The sequence below is a fragment of the Anomaloglossus baeobatrachus genome, chromosome 3 (genome assembly GCF_048569485.1).
Source record: "Anomaloglossus baeobatrachus isolate aAnoBae1 chromosome 3, aAnoBae1.hap1, whole genome shotgun sequence".
Lineage (NCBI taxonomy): Eukaryota > Metazoa > Chordata > Amphibia > Anura > Aromobatidae > Anomaloglossus > Anomaloglossus baeobatrachus.
The window spans coordinates 190,663,057-190,677,793 of NC_134355.1; the positions used below are offsets into that span (position 1 = coordinate 190,663,057).

General features: G+C 46.9%; 1 protein-coding gene across 2 annotated transcripts in view; it reads left to right on the top strand.

Moving 5' to 3' along the window:
- Positions 1 to 1,652, top strand: part of TMEM242 (transmembrane protein 242) — a 45,135-nt gene extending 43,483 nt beyond the window's left edge. For both annotated transcript variants that reach the window (XM_075338190.1, XM_075338191.1), the window contains one exon: positions 1,215 to 1,652. In XM_075338190.1, coding sequence (XP_075194305.1) covers positions 1,215 to 1,325 — 111 coding nt within the window. In that variant the 3' untranslated portion in view covers positions 1,326 to 1,652. The remainder of the gene's footprint in view (positions 1 to 1,214) is intronic.
- The last annotated feature ends 13,085 nt before the right edge of the window (positions 1,653 to 14,737 follow it).

The following is a 14,737-nucleotide window of genomic DNA, read 5'->3' on the forward strand; positions in this document are numbered from 1 at the left end:
GTTTATATTACTATAATAAGAGTATGGATACATTTAGTAGCACATAATATCATGATTGATTAATAAAAAATGAAATGAGTTAGGGTAGGAGATAACTTCTTGAAGTAGAAAACTTTTTGAAAATCTAAAGTTGTAAAATGGGCCAAAGACCACTTTGATTGACCTTCATGAAGTGCGTGCACCATTTTGAAGAATTTGGTGCAAGAAATAATTAAACTACAATAAAATTTACTTAAAAAAAAATACAAATGATGAATTAGGGGCATAGTGCTCAGACATGTAAAAGCTGTTTAGAAAACCGCATTGGTATATAGTGGGGAGATAAGTGTCAATTCTATGTACCAGAATTCTATCTAAAATTAAGGTACAAGTCACGTGTTCCAGTTATTAAGGAGACTAGACACTTTTTGTACCTGACTAGATACCTTTTTCTATACTCTTTCTAAAAGTATGTGGGTAAGTGTGTTTGCAAAATGTGATAAATTTACTAAAGGTATGTTACTTTTTTTGTATTTGGAAAGTAATCTAAAAGTCATTAATAGGTGGTGCAAAGTTAAACTAGACAATATAAACTAAGTATTTCACCAGATGTACCACTCAGCGTTAGTCACTGGGATAAATTTGGAGCATTTTAAAGGGAAACTGTCAAGCGATTTGTGCTGCATAACCCTCGGGCTGCATGAGTCAGAGCCTGGCTGAATGATTGTAGCCAGGTATGTCATTCTATGAAAAGCTCCAGCATTTCCGAGAAAACATAGTTTGAAAAGCCAGTCAGGAACTATAAGAATAGACCTTATAGGCCACTGACCATCCTTTCCTCAAACTGCTCAAGGTGATTGACAGGTTTTTCCCTATGTACACCCATGGGAGAGACCTGTCAATTAGCTATAGTGGTCTGGAGAGAAGCTGGAGCATCAATGGACTACTCTCTTCTTTTAGTCCCCGTCCAGCTCATCAAACAATGTTCTCTTTGAAAAACTGGAGCATTTAAGAGAAAAACCTACTTGTCAACAATCATTTACAGGATTATTAAATCATCTTTACTGCATAGTATAGTTGCTATATTTTAGAAGACTTGTTCTGGATTTTGCTGCAGAATTTACTTCTTTTAAAGATGAAATCCACTGTAAAATCTGCATATTGCATTTATTTACTCATTTTAGACATTGTTTATTTTTTTAACCTATGTATATTTCTTTATTTTGTTTCTTTAGCTCAAAGAGTTTAGAGAAAAAATGCAGTCAATATTTCCAGTTGTGCCTAAAAGCAAACCGCAATCTGATGGCGAAGCATTTAAATGGGAAGATCTTCTGAAGTCAAAGTAATGGAGCATCAAACATCTGTAACAGGATCATAGTTTTACGGTTCTCTGAATGAACTTCTGCTCAGGAGGCTGTACAGAACATTTGAAAACTGAATGTTATCATTGGATATATATCCTAAAGAGTCTTCAAATTATACATCTAGCGGACTTTGCAAGTGATTTTCTGGTGTCTTGCTAGTACATTCTGTTACACTAGATTAAAAAAACTGTATTGCTATCATTTTTTGGATTATGTTCACATATTGTACACAGATTGTATAAATACTGTATATTATTTAGATCAAATGTAAAACATTATTTTGTAATTATATAAAAGTTAGAGACTATTGTCTTTCTTTCCACTCCTTAACCAAGAAGTAGTGGCACAACGTCTGCCTGGTGAAAATTAACTTTAATCTCCCTGCAGCATTGCAGTTTCAGTCACTGACAATGAGCCGGCATGGGTTCAGTCACTGCTGTATGGACGGTGGTGTCTAACTACACCCCCCACATTGTCAGACAGCCACTCTGACAACTTCCTTTAATGCATTCAGTGAGATGGGCACGGTTGCAGCCACGTAGCGGTGACTGAACCCGCTCCAGCAACCAATTACTGCAACCAGAACATTGCCGGGAGGATTAAAGATCATTTCCCGATGGTAGTGTGGTTCAGAGTTCATAAGGCTATTTACCTGCGGATTAACCCTATAGCTGCAGGCTCCCTTTAAGGAAATCCTCTGTGCTGCACCGATTTACATTTTAACAAATAATTGTATTCCACGTTCATTTTAGAGCAACATTTTATTAGATCTCTACTCTGCGCTGTGCCCCTATTATTCATGCTAGACATCTATGAGTAAATTTGTAACATGGTATCATTTGACCCAACCCAGTCTGACAACGGCGATACTGATTGCATAGTGTCAACGACCTAAACTGGTAACAATTGGTTGTCACATTTTTTTTAAATAGATTCCTTTGAATCTTTCCAGCTTAGTACATACTGACAGTATATCACAAAGGTGAGTACACCCCTAAGATTTTTGTAAATATTTTATTATATCTTTTTTTAGTGCAACACTGAAGATATAACACTTTGACACAATGTAAAGTAGTAAGTGTACAGCTTGTATAACACTGTTAATAACTCCACACACAGCCAATAATGTCTAAACCACAAAAGTGAGTCCACCCCTAAGTGAAAATGGCCAACTTGTGTCCAATTAGCCATTTCCCCTTCCCGGTGGCACGTGACTCATTAGTGTTACAAGATCTTAGATGTGATTGGGGAGCACATGTGTTAAATTTAATGTTATCTTTGTGATACTGGTCACTGGACGTTCAACATGGCAAAGAATTCTCTGAGGATCTGAAAAAAAGAATTGTTCCTCTACATACAGATGGGTTAGGTTATAAAAAGATTGCCAACACCCTGAAACTGAGCTCCAGCATGGTGGTCAAAACCATACAGCAGTTTAAAAAGACAGGTTCCACTCAGAACAGGCCTCGCCATGGTCAACCAAAGATGTTGAGTGGACGTGCTCAGCGTCATATCCAGAGGTTGTCTCTTCAGAATAGATGTACAAATGCTGCCAGGATTGCTGCAGAAGTTAAAGGGGTGAGAGGTCAACCTGTCATTGATGCAGTGTGTGGCATATGGTCTGAGCACTATGGTCTACATGGATGTTGTCCCAGAAGGAAGCCTCTCCGAAGGATTATGCACAAGAAAGCCTGCAAACAGATTGCTGTAGACAAGCAGACTAAGGATATGGATTTCTGGAACCATGTCCTGTGGTCTGATCAGACCAAGATAAATTTATTTTGTTCAGATGGTGTCAAGTGTGTGTGGCAGAAACCAGGAGAGAAGGGCAAAAACAAGTATCTCTTCATGCTTGGGGCTTCATGAGTGCTGTCGGCTGTGGGGAGCTACAGTTCATTGAGGGAACCATGAATGCCAAAATTTACTGTAACATACTGAAGCATAGCATGATTCCCTCCCTTCGTATTCTAACATGATAATGACCCCAAACACTCCTCCAAGACGATCACTGCCTTGCTAAAAACGATGTCCGTCCATAATGGATATTTTTGTCAGCAATAAAAATGAACACACAGTTTTAAAATGTTGATACTTTTTTTTTTGCGCTAATTGATCGGGTCAAACAGTTTTGGACCTCTTTGCCCACTTAACAGCAAGTCCTCACATCTAAAATAGCACGGTGAGGCATTTTCCAAATACATAAATCTTTTTTATCTTGAAAATAATAGTGACCTCACAAAATATTGACACTTTGGCCATTTTCACTTGGGGGAGTACTCACATTTGTTGCCAATGGTTTAAACATTAATGTCTGTGTGTTGAGTTATTTAGAGGGTACATCAAATTTACACTGTTATAAAAGCTGGACACTGACTACTTTACATTGTATCAAAGTGTTATATCTTCAGTGTTGTCTGATGAAAAGATATAAAAAAAACATTTTTACAAAAATTTGAGGAGTGTATTCACTTTTGTAATATATACTGTACATACTATGTTGTATGGGGCAAGCTTAGGAGCTTGCTTTTTAACTATTTAAATGCCACTGTCCATCTCTCATAATTTATCATATTTTTGGACTAAGATGCACTTTTCTTTATCCTAAATTTTATGAGCAAAATAGGGGTGCGTGTTATAGTCCGAATGTACCTGGCTCGGCTGGGAAGTGGTGGCGGAGCGAGGTAAGAGGAGGAAGGGGCAGGGTCGTCACTGCAGAAAGCTGGCCATGGCAGGAGTGGAGCGATCACAGGTGTCCATAGTTAAAGAGAATAAGTATTTACTGCTCCCCACGCCCACAATCCCACCCGCCTCTCGGCAACAAGGTCAGTGATAGTAAATGACTGTGAAGATTTTTACCATCACTGAAGCTGGCGCCAAGAGGTGGCCATGATCATAGGCATGCGGAGCAGTGAATATTCATTTTGGATTAACATCTGCTTGGCCAGCAACTGACGCTCGCGCCTGTGACTGGGGGTGCATGACCGTGTCGTCATGCACTGCCCATTACTTACATGCTAAAGTCAGTTGACCGCATCAGAATAGGACGCCACGCACCAGGGAAGCAGAGGGAAGGTGAGTTCAATTGTTCACTTTGTGTTAACAAAAGCTGCAGGCTGGCAAGGATATATACCTGGATAGACCCATGATGGTGAATATTCAGTGAAAAGCAAAAGAGTAAAGGGTGCTTTACACGCTGCGACATCGCTGGCGATCTCATTAGTGATGTGACACACCAGATCGCAGATGCGATCTGCCGAGACCGCACGTAGGTCGTTTGTATAACGCCGGTCACATGTGCGATCTCGGCAGATCGCATCTGCGATCTGGCATGTCACATTGCTAATGAGATCGCTAGCGATGTCGCAGCGTGTAAAGCACCCTTAAGGCTATGTTCACACACTGCGTTTTTTACCTGCGTTTTTGGCCCGTTTTTGCTGAAGAAATTTCTTGAGAAATTCTTGTAACCTTTCTGCAGACATTTCCCAGCAAAACCTATGGCAAAAAAAATTAGCTGTGCACACACTGCGTTTTTTTCTTAAGAAAATTCTTTCAGTAGATTTTCTTAAGAAAAAGAATGAGCATGTCACTTCTTTTCTGCAGCTAACTGCGTTATTTCACTCCATTGACTGTAATGTAATCATGAGCAGGAATCAATAGCGCAGGAATAACGCAGGTAGCAAGTGATGTGCATTATTCCTGCGTTATACCTGCGTTATTCCCGCGTTATTTCGCGTTTTCGGGACATAGTGTACATCCCTGCCCTGCGTTTTGCAGGGAAGTGATGTCACTAGGACAGGAAGAGGAAGAAGAAGAGAAAAAAAAACACGTGGGCTCCGCTGTATTTTTTACCTTCCAGCCGGGTAAACACACAGCGGCGGCCCGGTATTCTCAGGCTGGGGAGGGCGAGGGCCAGGTTTAATGCCCCCCCTCTCCCGCAGCCCAGAATATCAGCTGCAGCTGCCCCGGGATAGTCGCATCCATTATGCGGCAGTCCCGGAGTGTCCCGGCTCTTCCAGATGCCATGATGCGGTGGCTATCCAGGTAATAAGGAGTTAACGGCAACCAATAGCTGCCGCTAAGTCCAAGATTAGTAATGGCAGTGTCTATGACACGCCGTCACTAATCTGAAAGTGAAAGTAAAGAAACACTCTCACACACCGAAAAATCCTTTATTTTGAATAAAAGACAAAAAGCCCCTCTTTCTCCAGTTTATTAAACCCCCAGAACACACAGCTCCGACGTAATCCACAGTGATGTCCCGTGGCGCTTCCAGCCGCGTGTGGCCGTTCTCCACGCAGCCTCGGTCAGGGAGCGAGTGCTGAATGTGGCTCCTGAGCGAGGCTGCGGGTAAGTACAGGACATTTCTCACGACAGGTAATGTGAACACACTACCGGCCGCGAGAAGTGCAGTGTGTGTGGGGGGAAACATCATAAATAAAGCTGGAATATCTATCCCTCTATTATACATCCATCCATCCATCTCTATCTATTATCTATCTATTCCCCTAAATATCTATCCCTCTATTATCCATCCATCTCTATCTATTATCTATCTTTCTATATTATCTATTCCCCTAAATATCTATCTTTTTTTTTATTGTCAACGTGCTTTATTGCTGTAAAGGCATTAAAAAACGCAGGGACCAACCTGAAAAAAAACCGCACCAAAAACGCAGGTGCGCTAATCCTTCACTCAAGAAATTTCTTAAGAAAAATCATTTTTCTTGTGTGAACAAAGCCTAACCGTGTTTTTAACTTTCAGGTTTCATATCTCACAATCCACTACATCTTTGATTATGAGACTACCTTAATTTTATAGACAACCATCTCGGCTATCTTATACATAAATTTGACTTACAACTATTTAGCATATGATTAGTTATGCAGATTTTTGTCATTACTGCATTTTTAATGTTTTTTTCTTATGGTATACTACAGATTTCAACTTGTTCTCACATTCCCTAATAGTTCAGTGTTTTATTAGGTTGATTCCTAAGCAAAAGGTCACTGGTTTGAATCAAAGAGCATGGAAGATTTCCCTAGAAAAGAGAAACCACATCATCCAGCTAATCGATAGCGGTCTCTCGGCCAAGAAAATTTCCAAACTCCATAATGTGAGTGCAATGACAGTTGGAAGAATGCGACATGAAGTCTGTTCATTCATTCAAAAGCCAAGAGTGGACAAAATCCACTCACAAGAGTCCAGGCAAAATATTGGCGTCAACAAGTTAGGTCATTTCATCAGTTCTGGCACAACAAACAAAGCAGTGTGGGTGACTCGTGTGTTTTGTATTAGTGAGATCACAGCCATCCATGCAAGCCTCATGCGACCTACGTTACACAAGCTTGAAATGGTGGCCCGAAAAAAGGTGAAGAAGCTTCGACTTCAATATGATCATAAAAAGGGTCGGTTCGAGTTTGCAAAAAAGAATGAAACGTGGACAGCAGAAAATTGGAAATGGGTTATTTGGAGCTATAACACGAAAGTCAATAGACTAAGCTTTGATGGGTACAAATGGGTGTGGAAAAAACAAGGGAAAATTGGCTAATGGATTGAGAAATTGAAGGAACTGTCGATAGTTATTGAAATATGAAAACCAATATACACATAGACCATGTTAATGAATAGGTGACTACACAGAGCCACTCCCAAATAATAGAATTCATTAAGAGGAGAAAGGGAGCATACAAAGGCCCATAAATAATTACTTAAAATTAAATCCTTTTCAAAAATGCTAAATTCTTTATTAAGTCAGTGTCATTACAAAAGGATTATATAATCCATTTACAAAACTTTACTTAAAAACAGATACAGGACAGGTGCACAGAACAGAATCTAGAGAAACTACCAAACCAGCATAAACTCATGAGATGTATCCCTCTAAACACTGTTAATTGCAGAAAGCCAGGTTTGAGAAAAATTAAGTTTCAATCATTATAGACCTAATAGCTTGTCATTACCTCTAAACACCACAAAGTGGAGCTAGAGACAAGCGGTTATTCAGGCACAGTGATAATATATTCCAATGAGTCACAATAAACAACCCAGGCTAATTGTACAAATTAAATTCATGACGGAGGGGAAAACTTACCCATGATGGGTCACCTGGGTGGTGATAACACGCCCCGACGCGCGTTTTGCAGTCGCTTCCTCGGGGGGCCGCAATAACTGTGTAATGTGCCATTTTTTATACAGACCAAAGGAAATTGCTGTCACGTGAATCGGCCGCATGGGGGGGTGGGATCTCAACCTGTATCCAGTAACCTCGGGCACTCCTGAATATGACATGGGTTAAAAGGAAACATATCCTGTGTCGTCACACAGGACCCATGTCACTCCGTATGGAAGCTGTCGGCTCTGGGCATGGATAAAAATTACACCGCGCATGTGCGCCCATGCGGCAGACATCATTGTTATTGGCAGCAGGAAGGGAAAAGACCATTTCATAGATTACGCAATGTACTGATCAGATAATGAGCAATTCAAGTATGGAATAACATGTTAAAGACGTACAAGAATGATACAAAACAGCCCAGAAGGGGTAAAGGTATACATATATATATACATAGACGTGCAAATCATAACGCATATACACACTCCTATACACCTTCACATATATATATATATATACACAGATATACACAATTGCGTGAATACACATGCCAAAAAATATCCAACATATTGGAGCTAGGAAAATAAATGAATATAATACATACTTCATTCGTATCAGCATATGTTCACTATTAGGCTGGTTTCAGACGTCCGTATTTTAGGTACGTGTGACATCCGTTTTTAACACGGATGTCACACGTACCCATGTTATTCTCTGATGTGCCTCACACGTCAGTGTTTGCATACGGACCGTGGGACCTTTCATGACCCCGCACGCACACACGGAAGCATCTCCGGCAGCACGGATGTCACACGGATCGCACACTGATCCTTGTGAAATCAGTGTAAAACATACCAAAGAAAATATGGGTCTTTTTAATAAAAATATTTTCTATATTTACTTCTCTCCAGCGATGCTGTCTCCGTCTCTGCTGCCTCCCGCTCCTTATTGCCGCTCATTATAATCACTGAATATTCAGTGCCCTGTGGAGCAGCGCTGGGGACTTTAGTGCCGGGGACCGCATCGCTGGGTGAGTATACAGCAGAGTGTGTGTGTGTGTATACACATGCATGTGCGCTATGTGTGTATGCGCTCGTAGTATCCATGTGTGTCTGCTGTGTGTGTATACATATGTGTGCATATGTGCTCAGTGTGTGTGTGTCTGTGTGTATGTGGTGAGAACCTAGAAGCCGGAACATTGTGGGGACAGCATCAGGGACTCATCACAGTTCCCAGTGAACTCTGATGAACCTATGAAGCTGTAGCGCGGGGGTCATCAGGATGTCAGAGTTCATTGGGAACTCTGATGACCTCCTGGATGTCACTGTACTGAAGAATACTTGCCTGTCCTTGGCGGTGCTGTATCCCTCGCTGTCCCCGCAATGCTCCGGCTTCCAGGTCTTGAGTGCAGTGAATAATCGATGAATATAATGAGCGGCAGTCAGGAGTGGGAGGCAGCAGAGCTGGAGAAAGCAGGTAAATATGAAAAATCTTTTTATTTCACAGACCTGTGTTTTCTCCTGTACCTGTCACATGTATGCAAACACGGATGTCACACGTGTGACACACATATGACCATAACCATGCGTGTGTCTGGTACCTGATTAAACACGGACGTCTGAAACCAGCCTCAGCTGGATTTATTCATAATCAAAACCCAGGATGTGCACATGTATATATATATATATATATATATATATATATATATATATATATATATATATACTAGAAGGTGGCCCGATTCTAACGCATCGGGTAGTCTAGAGTTTACGTATTGTGTAGGTAATGTATGATTTTTGTTATATTTATATATATATATATATATATATATATATATATATATATAATTGCCTTATTCTGTCTGTCTGTCTGTCTTGCTCCAAAATTGTGTCCTTACGGTGACACAAAGCTGATTGGCCGCTGGGCTCGCCCACACCCCGCCCCCCTCACGCAATGCACGCTCGCTCTGGCCCCGCCCCCCGCACGCATTCCCCGAACCGACCGACACGGAGCCACGACTCCCAGGTGAGTACTGTACCCCCGGGAGCCCACATCAGCGTACGCCGCCAACCCAGCCGACACATACCCTCGCATTGCTGGGGTTGCCGACGTATGCTGGTGTGGGCTCCCGTGCGAGCGGGGGACGGGATACGCTGGTAACCATGGTAGCATAGTTACCAGCGCATCAAGGTCCTGCAGCGGCGGAACATACACACACGTACGCACACACACACACATCAGATCACACTCACTCTCACACACACCTCACACACACATCACATCGCATCCACACACTCATCCTGGGATATCGCTTGCTTCTCGGCGGCGATACTGTGGTGTGACCTTCCAGGACCTGCCGGAGGATCACATGGCCAGAAGCATGAGGTATCTCCGGATGTTGTGAGTGTAAGCGCGTATGTGCAATATCGTCAATGTGTGTGTGCGTGAGTGTATGCGATCGGGTGTGTGTGAGTGTATGCGATCGGGTGTGTGTGAGTGTATTCGATCGGGTGTGTGTGAGTGTATTCGATCGGGTGTGTGTGAGTGTATTCGATCGGGTGTGTGTGAGTGTATGCGATCGGGTGTGTGTGAGTGTATGCGATCGGGTGTGTGTGTGTATGCGATCGGATCTGTGTCGGCAGAGGAGCATGGCGTGCTGGAGGAGGCTGGGAGGAGAGAGGCTGATCCTGGGGAAGGCTGGGAGGGGGAGGCTGAGAGAAGAGAGGCTGATGCTGGGGGAGGCTGAGGCTGGGGTAGGCTGGGAGGAGAGAGGATGATGCTGGGGACAGAAAAGGCTGATGCTGGGAGGACAGAGGCTGATGCTGGGAGGAGAGAGGCTGATGCTGGGAGGAGAGAGGCTGATGCTGGGAGGAGAGAGGCTGATGCTGGGAGGAGAGAGGCTGATCCTGGGGCAGGCTGGGATGGGGAGGCTGAGAGAAGAGAGGCTGATGCTGGGGGAGGCTGAGGCTGGGGTAGGCTGGGAGGAGAGAGGCTGATGCTAGGGACAGAAAAGGCTGATGCTGGGAGGAGAGAGGCTGATGCTGGGAGGAGAGAGGCTGATGCTGCGGGCAGAGAGGCTGATGCTGCGGGCAGAGAGGCTGATGCTGGTGCAGCATGGGGGATGGAGCACGATGGGGGGTGCGCAGCATGGGGGATGGAGCACGATGGGGAGTGCGCAGCATGGGGGATGGAGCACGTTTGGGAGTGCGTAGCATGGCGGATGGACCACGTTTGGGAGTGCGCAGCATGGGGGATGGAGCACGTTTGGGAGTGCGCAGCATGGCGGATGGACCACGTTTGGGAGTGCGCAGCATGGCGGATGGAGCACGTTTGGGAGTGCGCAGCATGGCGGATGGAGCACGTTTGGGAGTGTGCAGCATGGCGGATGGAGCACATTTGGGAGTGCGCAGCATGGCGGATGGACCACGTTTGGGAGTGCGCAGCATAGCGGATGGACCACGTTTGGGAGTGCGCAGCATGGCGGATGGACCACATTTGGGAGTGCGCAGCATGGCGGATGGAGCACGTTTGGGAGTGCGCAGCATGGCGGATGGAGCACGTTTGGGAGTGCGCAGCATGGCGGATGGAGCACTTTTGGGAGTGCGCAGCATGGCGGATGGAGCACGTTTGGGAGTGCGCAGCATGGCGGATGGAGCACGTTTGGGAGTGCGCAGCATGGCGGATGGTGCACGATGGGGAGTGCGCAGTATGGCGGATGGAGCACGTTTGGGAGTGCGCAGTATGGCGGATGGAGCACGTTGGGGAGTGCGCAGCATGGCGGATGGAGCACGTTTGGGAGTGCGCAGCATGGCGGATGGACCACGTTTGGGAGTGCGCAGCATGGCGGATGGAGCACGTTTGGGAGTGCGCAGCATGGCGGATGGAGCACGTTTGGGAGTGCGCAGCATGGCGGATGGAGCACGTTTGGGAGTGCGCAGCATGGCGGATGAAGCACGTTTGGGAGTGCGCAGCATGGGGGATGCAGCACGATGGGGAGTGCGCAGTATGGCGGATGGAGCACGTTTGGGAGTGCGCAGCATGGCGGATGGACCACGTTTGGGAGTGCGCAGCATGGCGGATGGAGCATGTTTGGGAGTGCGCAGCATGGCGGATGGAGCACGATGGGGAGTGTGCAGCATGGCGGATGGAGCACGATGGGGGGTGCGCAGCATGGGGGGATGGAGCACGATGGGAGGTGCATACCTCCCCCCAACACACACACACACACGCGCACTGCACAACACACACACACACACTGGGAACCACAAACACCGCCCTACACAGACACCCACACACACAGACAACGCTGCACACACACAACACCCAACACACAAACACCGCGGCATACATAAATATACGCACATACCGCACAACACACACATTGCACAAAACATACCTCCCCCCAAAACACACCACACACACACAAACCGCGCAACACACACACACACACAACGCTACAGACACACAGCGCTCCACAAACAACGCAACACACGCAACACACATACAACACCGCTCTCATCCCCCGCCACACCCAGACAACACCCAGAACATGTACAGTGCCCTACACAAACACTTGGTAAGTACACACAACAACATCTATATATGTAACAAAAATCATACATGAACTACACAATACGTTAATTCTAGAATACCCGATGCGTAGAATCGGGCGACCTTCTAGTATATATATATATATATATATATATATATATATATATAGATGTTGTGTGTAGTTGCCAAGTGTTTGTGTAGGGCGCTGTAAATGTTCCGGGTGTTGTCTGGGTGTGGGGGTGTGTGAGAGCGGTGTTGTTTGTGTGTTGCGTTGTGTGTGTTGCGTTTGTGGAGCGCTGTGTGTCTGCAGTGTTGTGTGTGTTGTGCTGTGTGTGTTGCGCGTTTTGTGTGGGTGTGGGTGTGGCTGTGGGGTGCGTGTGTGTGTTTTGGGGGAGGTATGTTTTGTGCAATGTGTGTGTGTTGCACGGTATGTGCAAATATTTGTGTATGCCGCGGTGTTTGTGTGTTGGGTGTTGTGTGTGCAGCGTTGTCTGTGTGTGTGGGTGTCTGTGTAGGACAGTGTTTGTGGTTCCCAGTGTGTGTGTGTGTGTTTGTGTGGTGTGTTGTGCGGTGCGCGTGTGGCGGTGTGTATGTTTTTGGAGGAGGTGTGCACCCCTATCGTGCTCCATCCCCCATGCTGCGCACCCCCCATCGTGCTCTTTTCCCCATGCTGCGCATCCCCATCGTGCTCCATCCCCCATGCTGCGCACCCCCCATCGTGCTCCATACTCCATGCTGCACACCCCCCATCGTGCTCCATCCTCCATGCTGCGCACCCCCTATCATGCTCCATCCTCCATGCTGCACACCCCCTATCGTGCTCCATCTTCCGTGCTGCACACCCCCCATCGTGCTCCATACTCCATGCTGCACACCCCCCATCATGCTCCATCCTCCATGCTGCACACCTCCCATCGTGCTCCATCCTCCATGCTGCACACCCCCCATCGCGCTCCATCCCCCATGCTGCACACCCCCATCGTGCTCCATCCTCCATTCTGCACACCCCCATCGTGCTCCATCCTCCATGCTGCGCACCCCCCATCGTGCTCCATCCCTCATGCTGTGCACCCCCCATCATGCTCCATCCTCTATGCTGCACACCCCCCATCGTGCTCTATGCTGCACACCCCCCATCGTGCTCTATCCTCCATGCTGCACACCCCCCATCGTGCTCCATACTCCATGCTGCACACCCCCCATCATGCTCCATCCCTCATGCTGCGCACCCCCCATCCTGCTCCATCGTCCATGCTGCACACCCCCCATCGTGCTCCACGCTGCACACCCCCCATCGTACTCCATGCCGCACACCCCCCATTGTGCTCCATGCTGCACACCCCCCATCGTGCTCCATGCTGCACAACCCCCATCGTGCTCCATCCCCGATGCTGCACCCCCCCCATCGTGCTCCATCCTCCATACCCCCCATTGTGCTCCATCCTCCATACTGGGGCCGCCGGGGGCGGGGCTGAGCGTGCCAACGTGTGCCGGGGTCGGGGCCAAGCGCGCGAGACGTCAGCGTATGCCGGCTCCCTGCACATGTGTACCGTGAGCCGGTGTACGCTGGTAACCATGCTACACATCGGGTAACTAAGGGAAGCGCTTCCTATAGTTACGCAATGTGTGTCATGGTTACCAGCATACACCGGCTACGTCACGATCCCAGCATCGCAAAGTTATGTCCGCCGGGGGTGGGGCCGAGCGGGCGAGGCATCAGCGTATGCCGGGGGTGGGGCCGGCTCCCTGCACATGTGTACCGGGAGCCGGTGTACGCTGGAGCGGGCAATGCGTGCGGAGGGCCGTTGCGAGCGGCCAATCCATGCGGGGGGCGGGGCCAGGCCGACGCGAGCGGGAGCAAGCGATGCGTGCGGAGGGCCGTGGCGAGCGGCCAATCCATGCGGGGGGCGGGGACAGGCCAAGGCGAGCGGCCACTCCGTGGGGGGGGGCGGGGCCAGGCCGAGCCTAGCAGCCAATCCGCTGGTTGTCACTGTAAGGACACAATTTTGGAGCAAGACAGACAGACAGACAGAATAAGGCAATTATATATATAGATATATATATATATATATATATATATACATATATATATATATATATATATATAAACAGAGAAAGCATACCGAACGAATAAACAATTAGTCCAAATAATTATAAATCGTCTTGATTGAATAACAGCTGGAATTTTTTTTTCACACATCACATACTCCGATCAACCATATATTTCCCAGTTTCCTGCCACGATGTAATATTAACCACTGAGACCAACATCACTGGAGCTATGATGAAGTTATCTTTGGCAATCTCCTACTACACTCTACAGCCTTAGGCCCGTTTCATACGTCAGTGAAAAACAGTGACGTTTTTCACTGGCGTGTAAAACACGCACATGTCCCTGCGTGTGCCGTGATTCATGGCACACGTGGGTTGTCTAAGTGCAATCCGGGCTCCGGGCTCCGTTCTCCGTGGTCCGTGATTGCACTTAGAGAACAACTCACCTGTGCGCGCTCCCGCTGTCCATGGTGCTGATCGCTCCCGCGGTGCAGCATCCGGCCGGCGGTGACCCCCGCAGCAGCTGCTTCCAGGTCGGCTGTGTCGCGCATAATGAATATGCGTGACAATAATGAGCCGGATCAGAAGCAGCAGGGAGAATGGGCTGCAGAGGACATCGCTGGATGCCGGGTGAGTAAAAATGATTTTTATTTAAAAGCACGTTTTTTTCTGGCACGT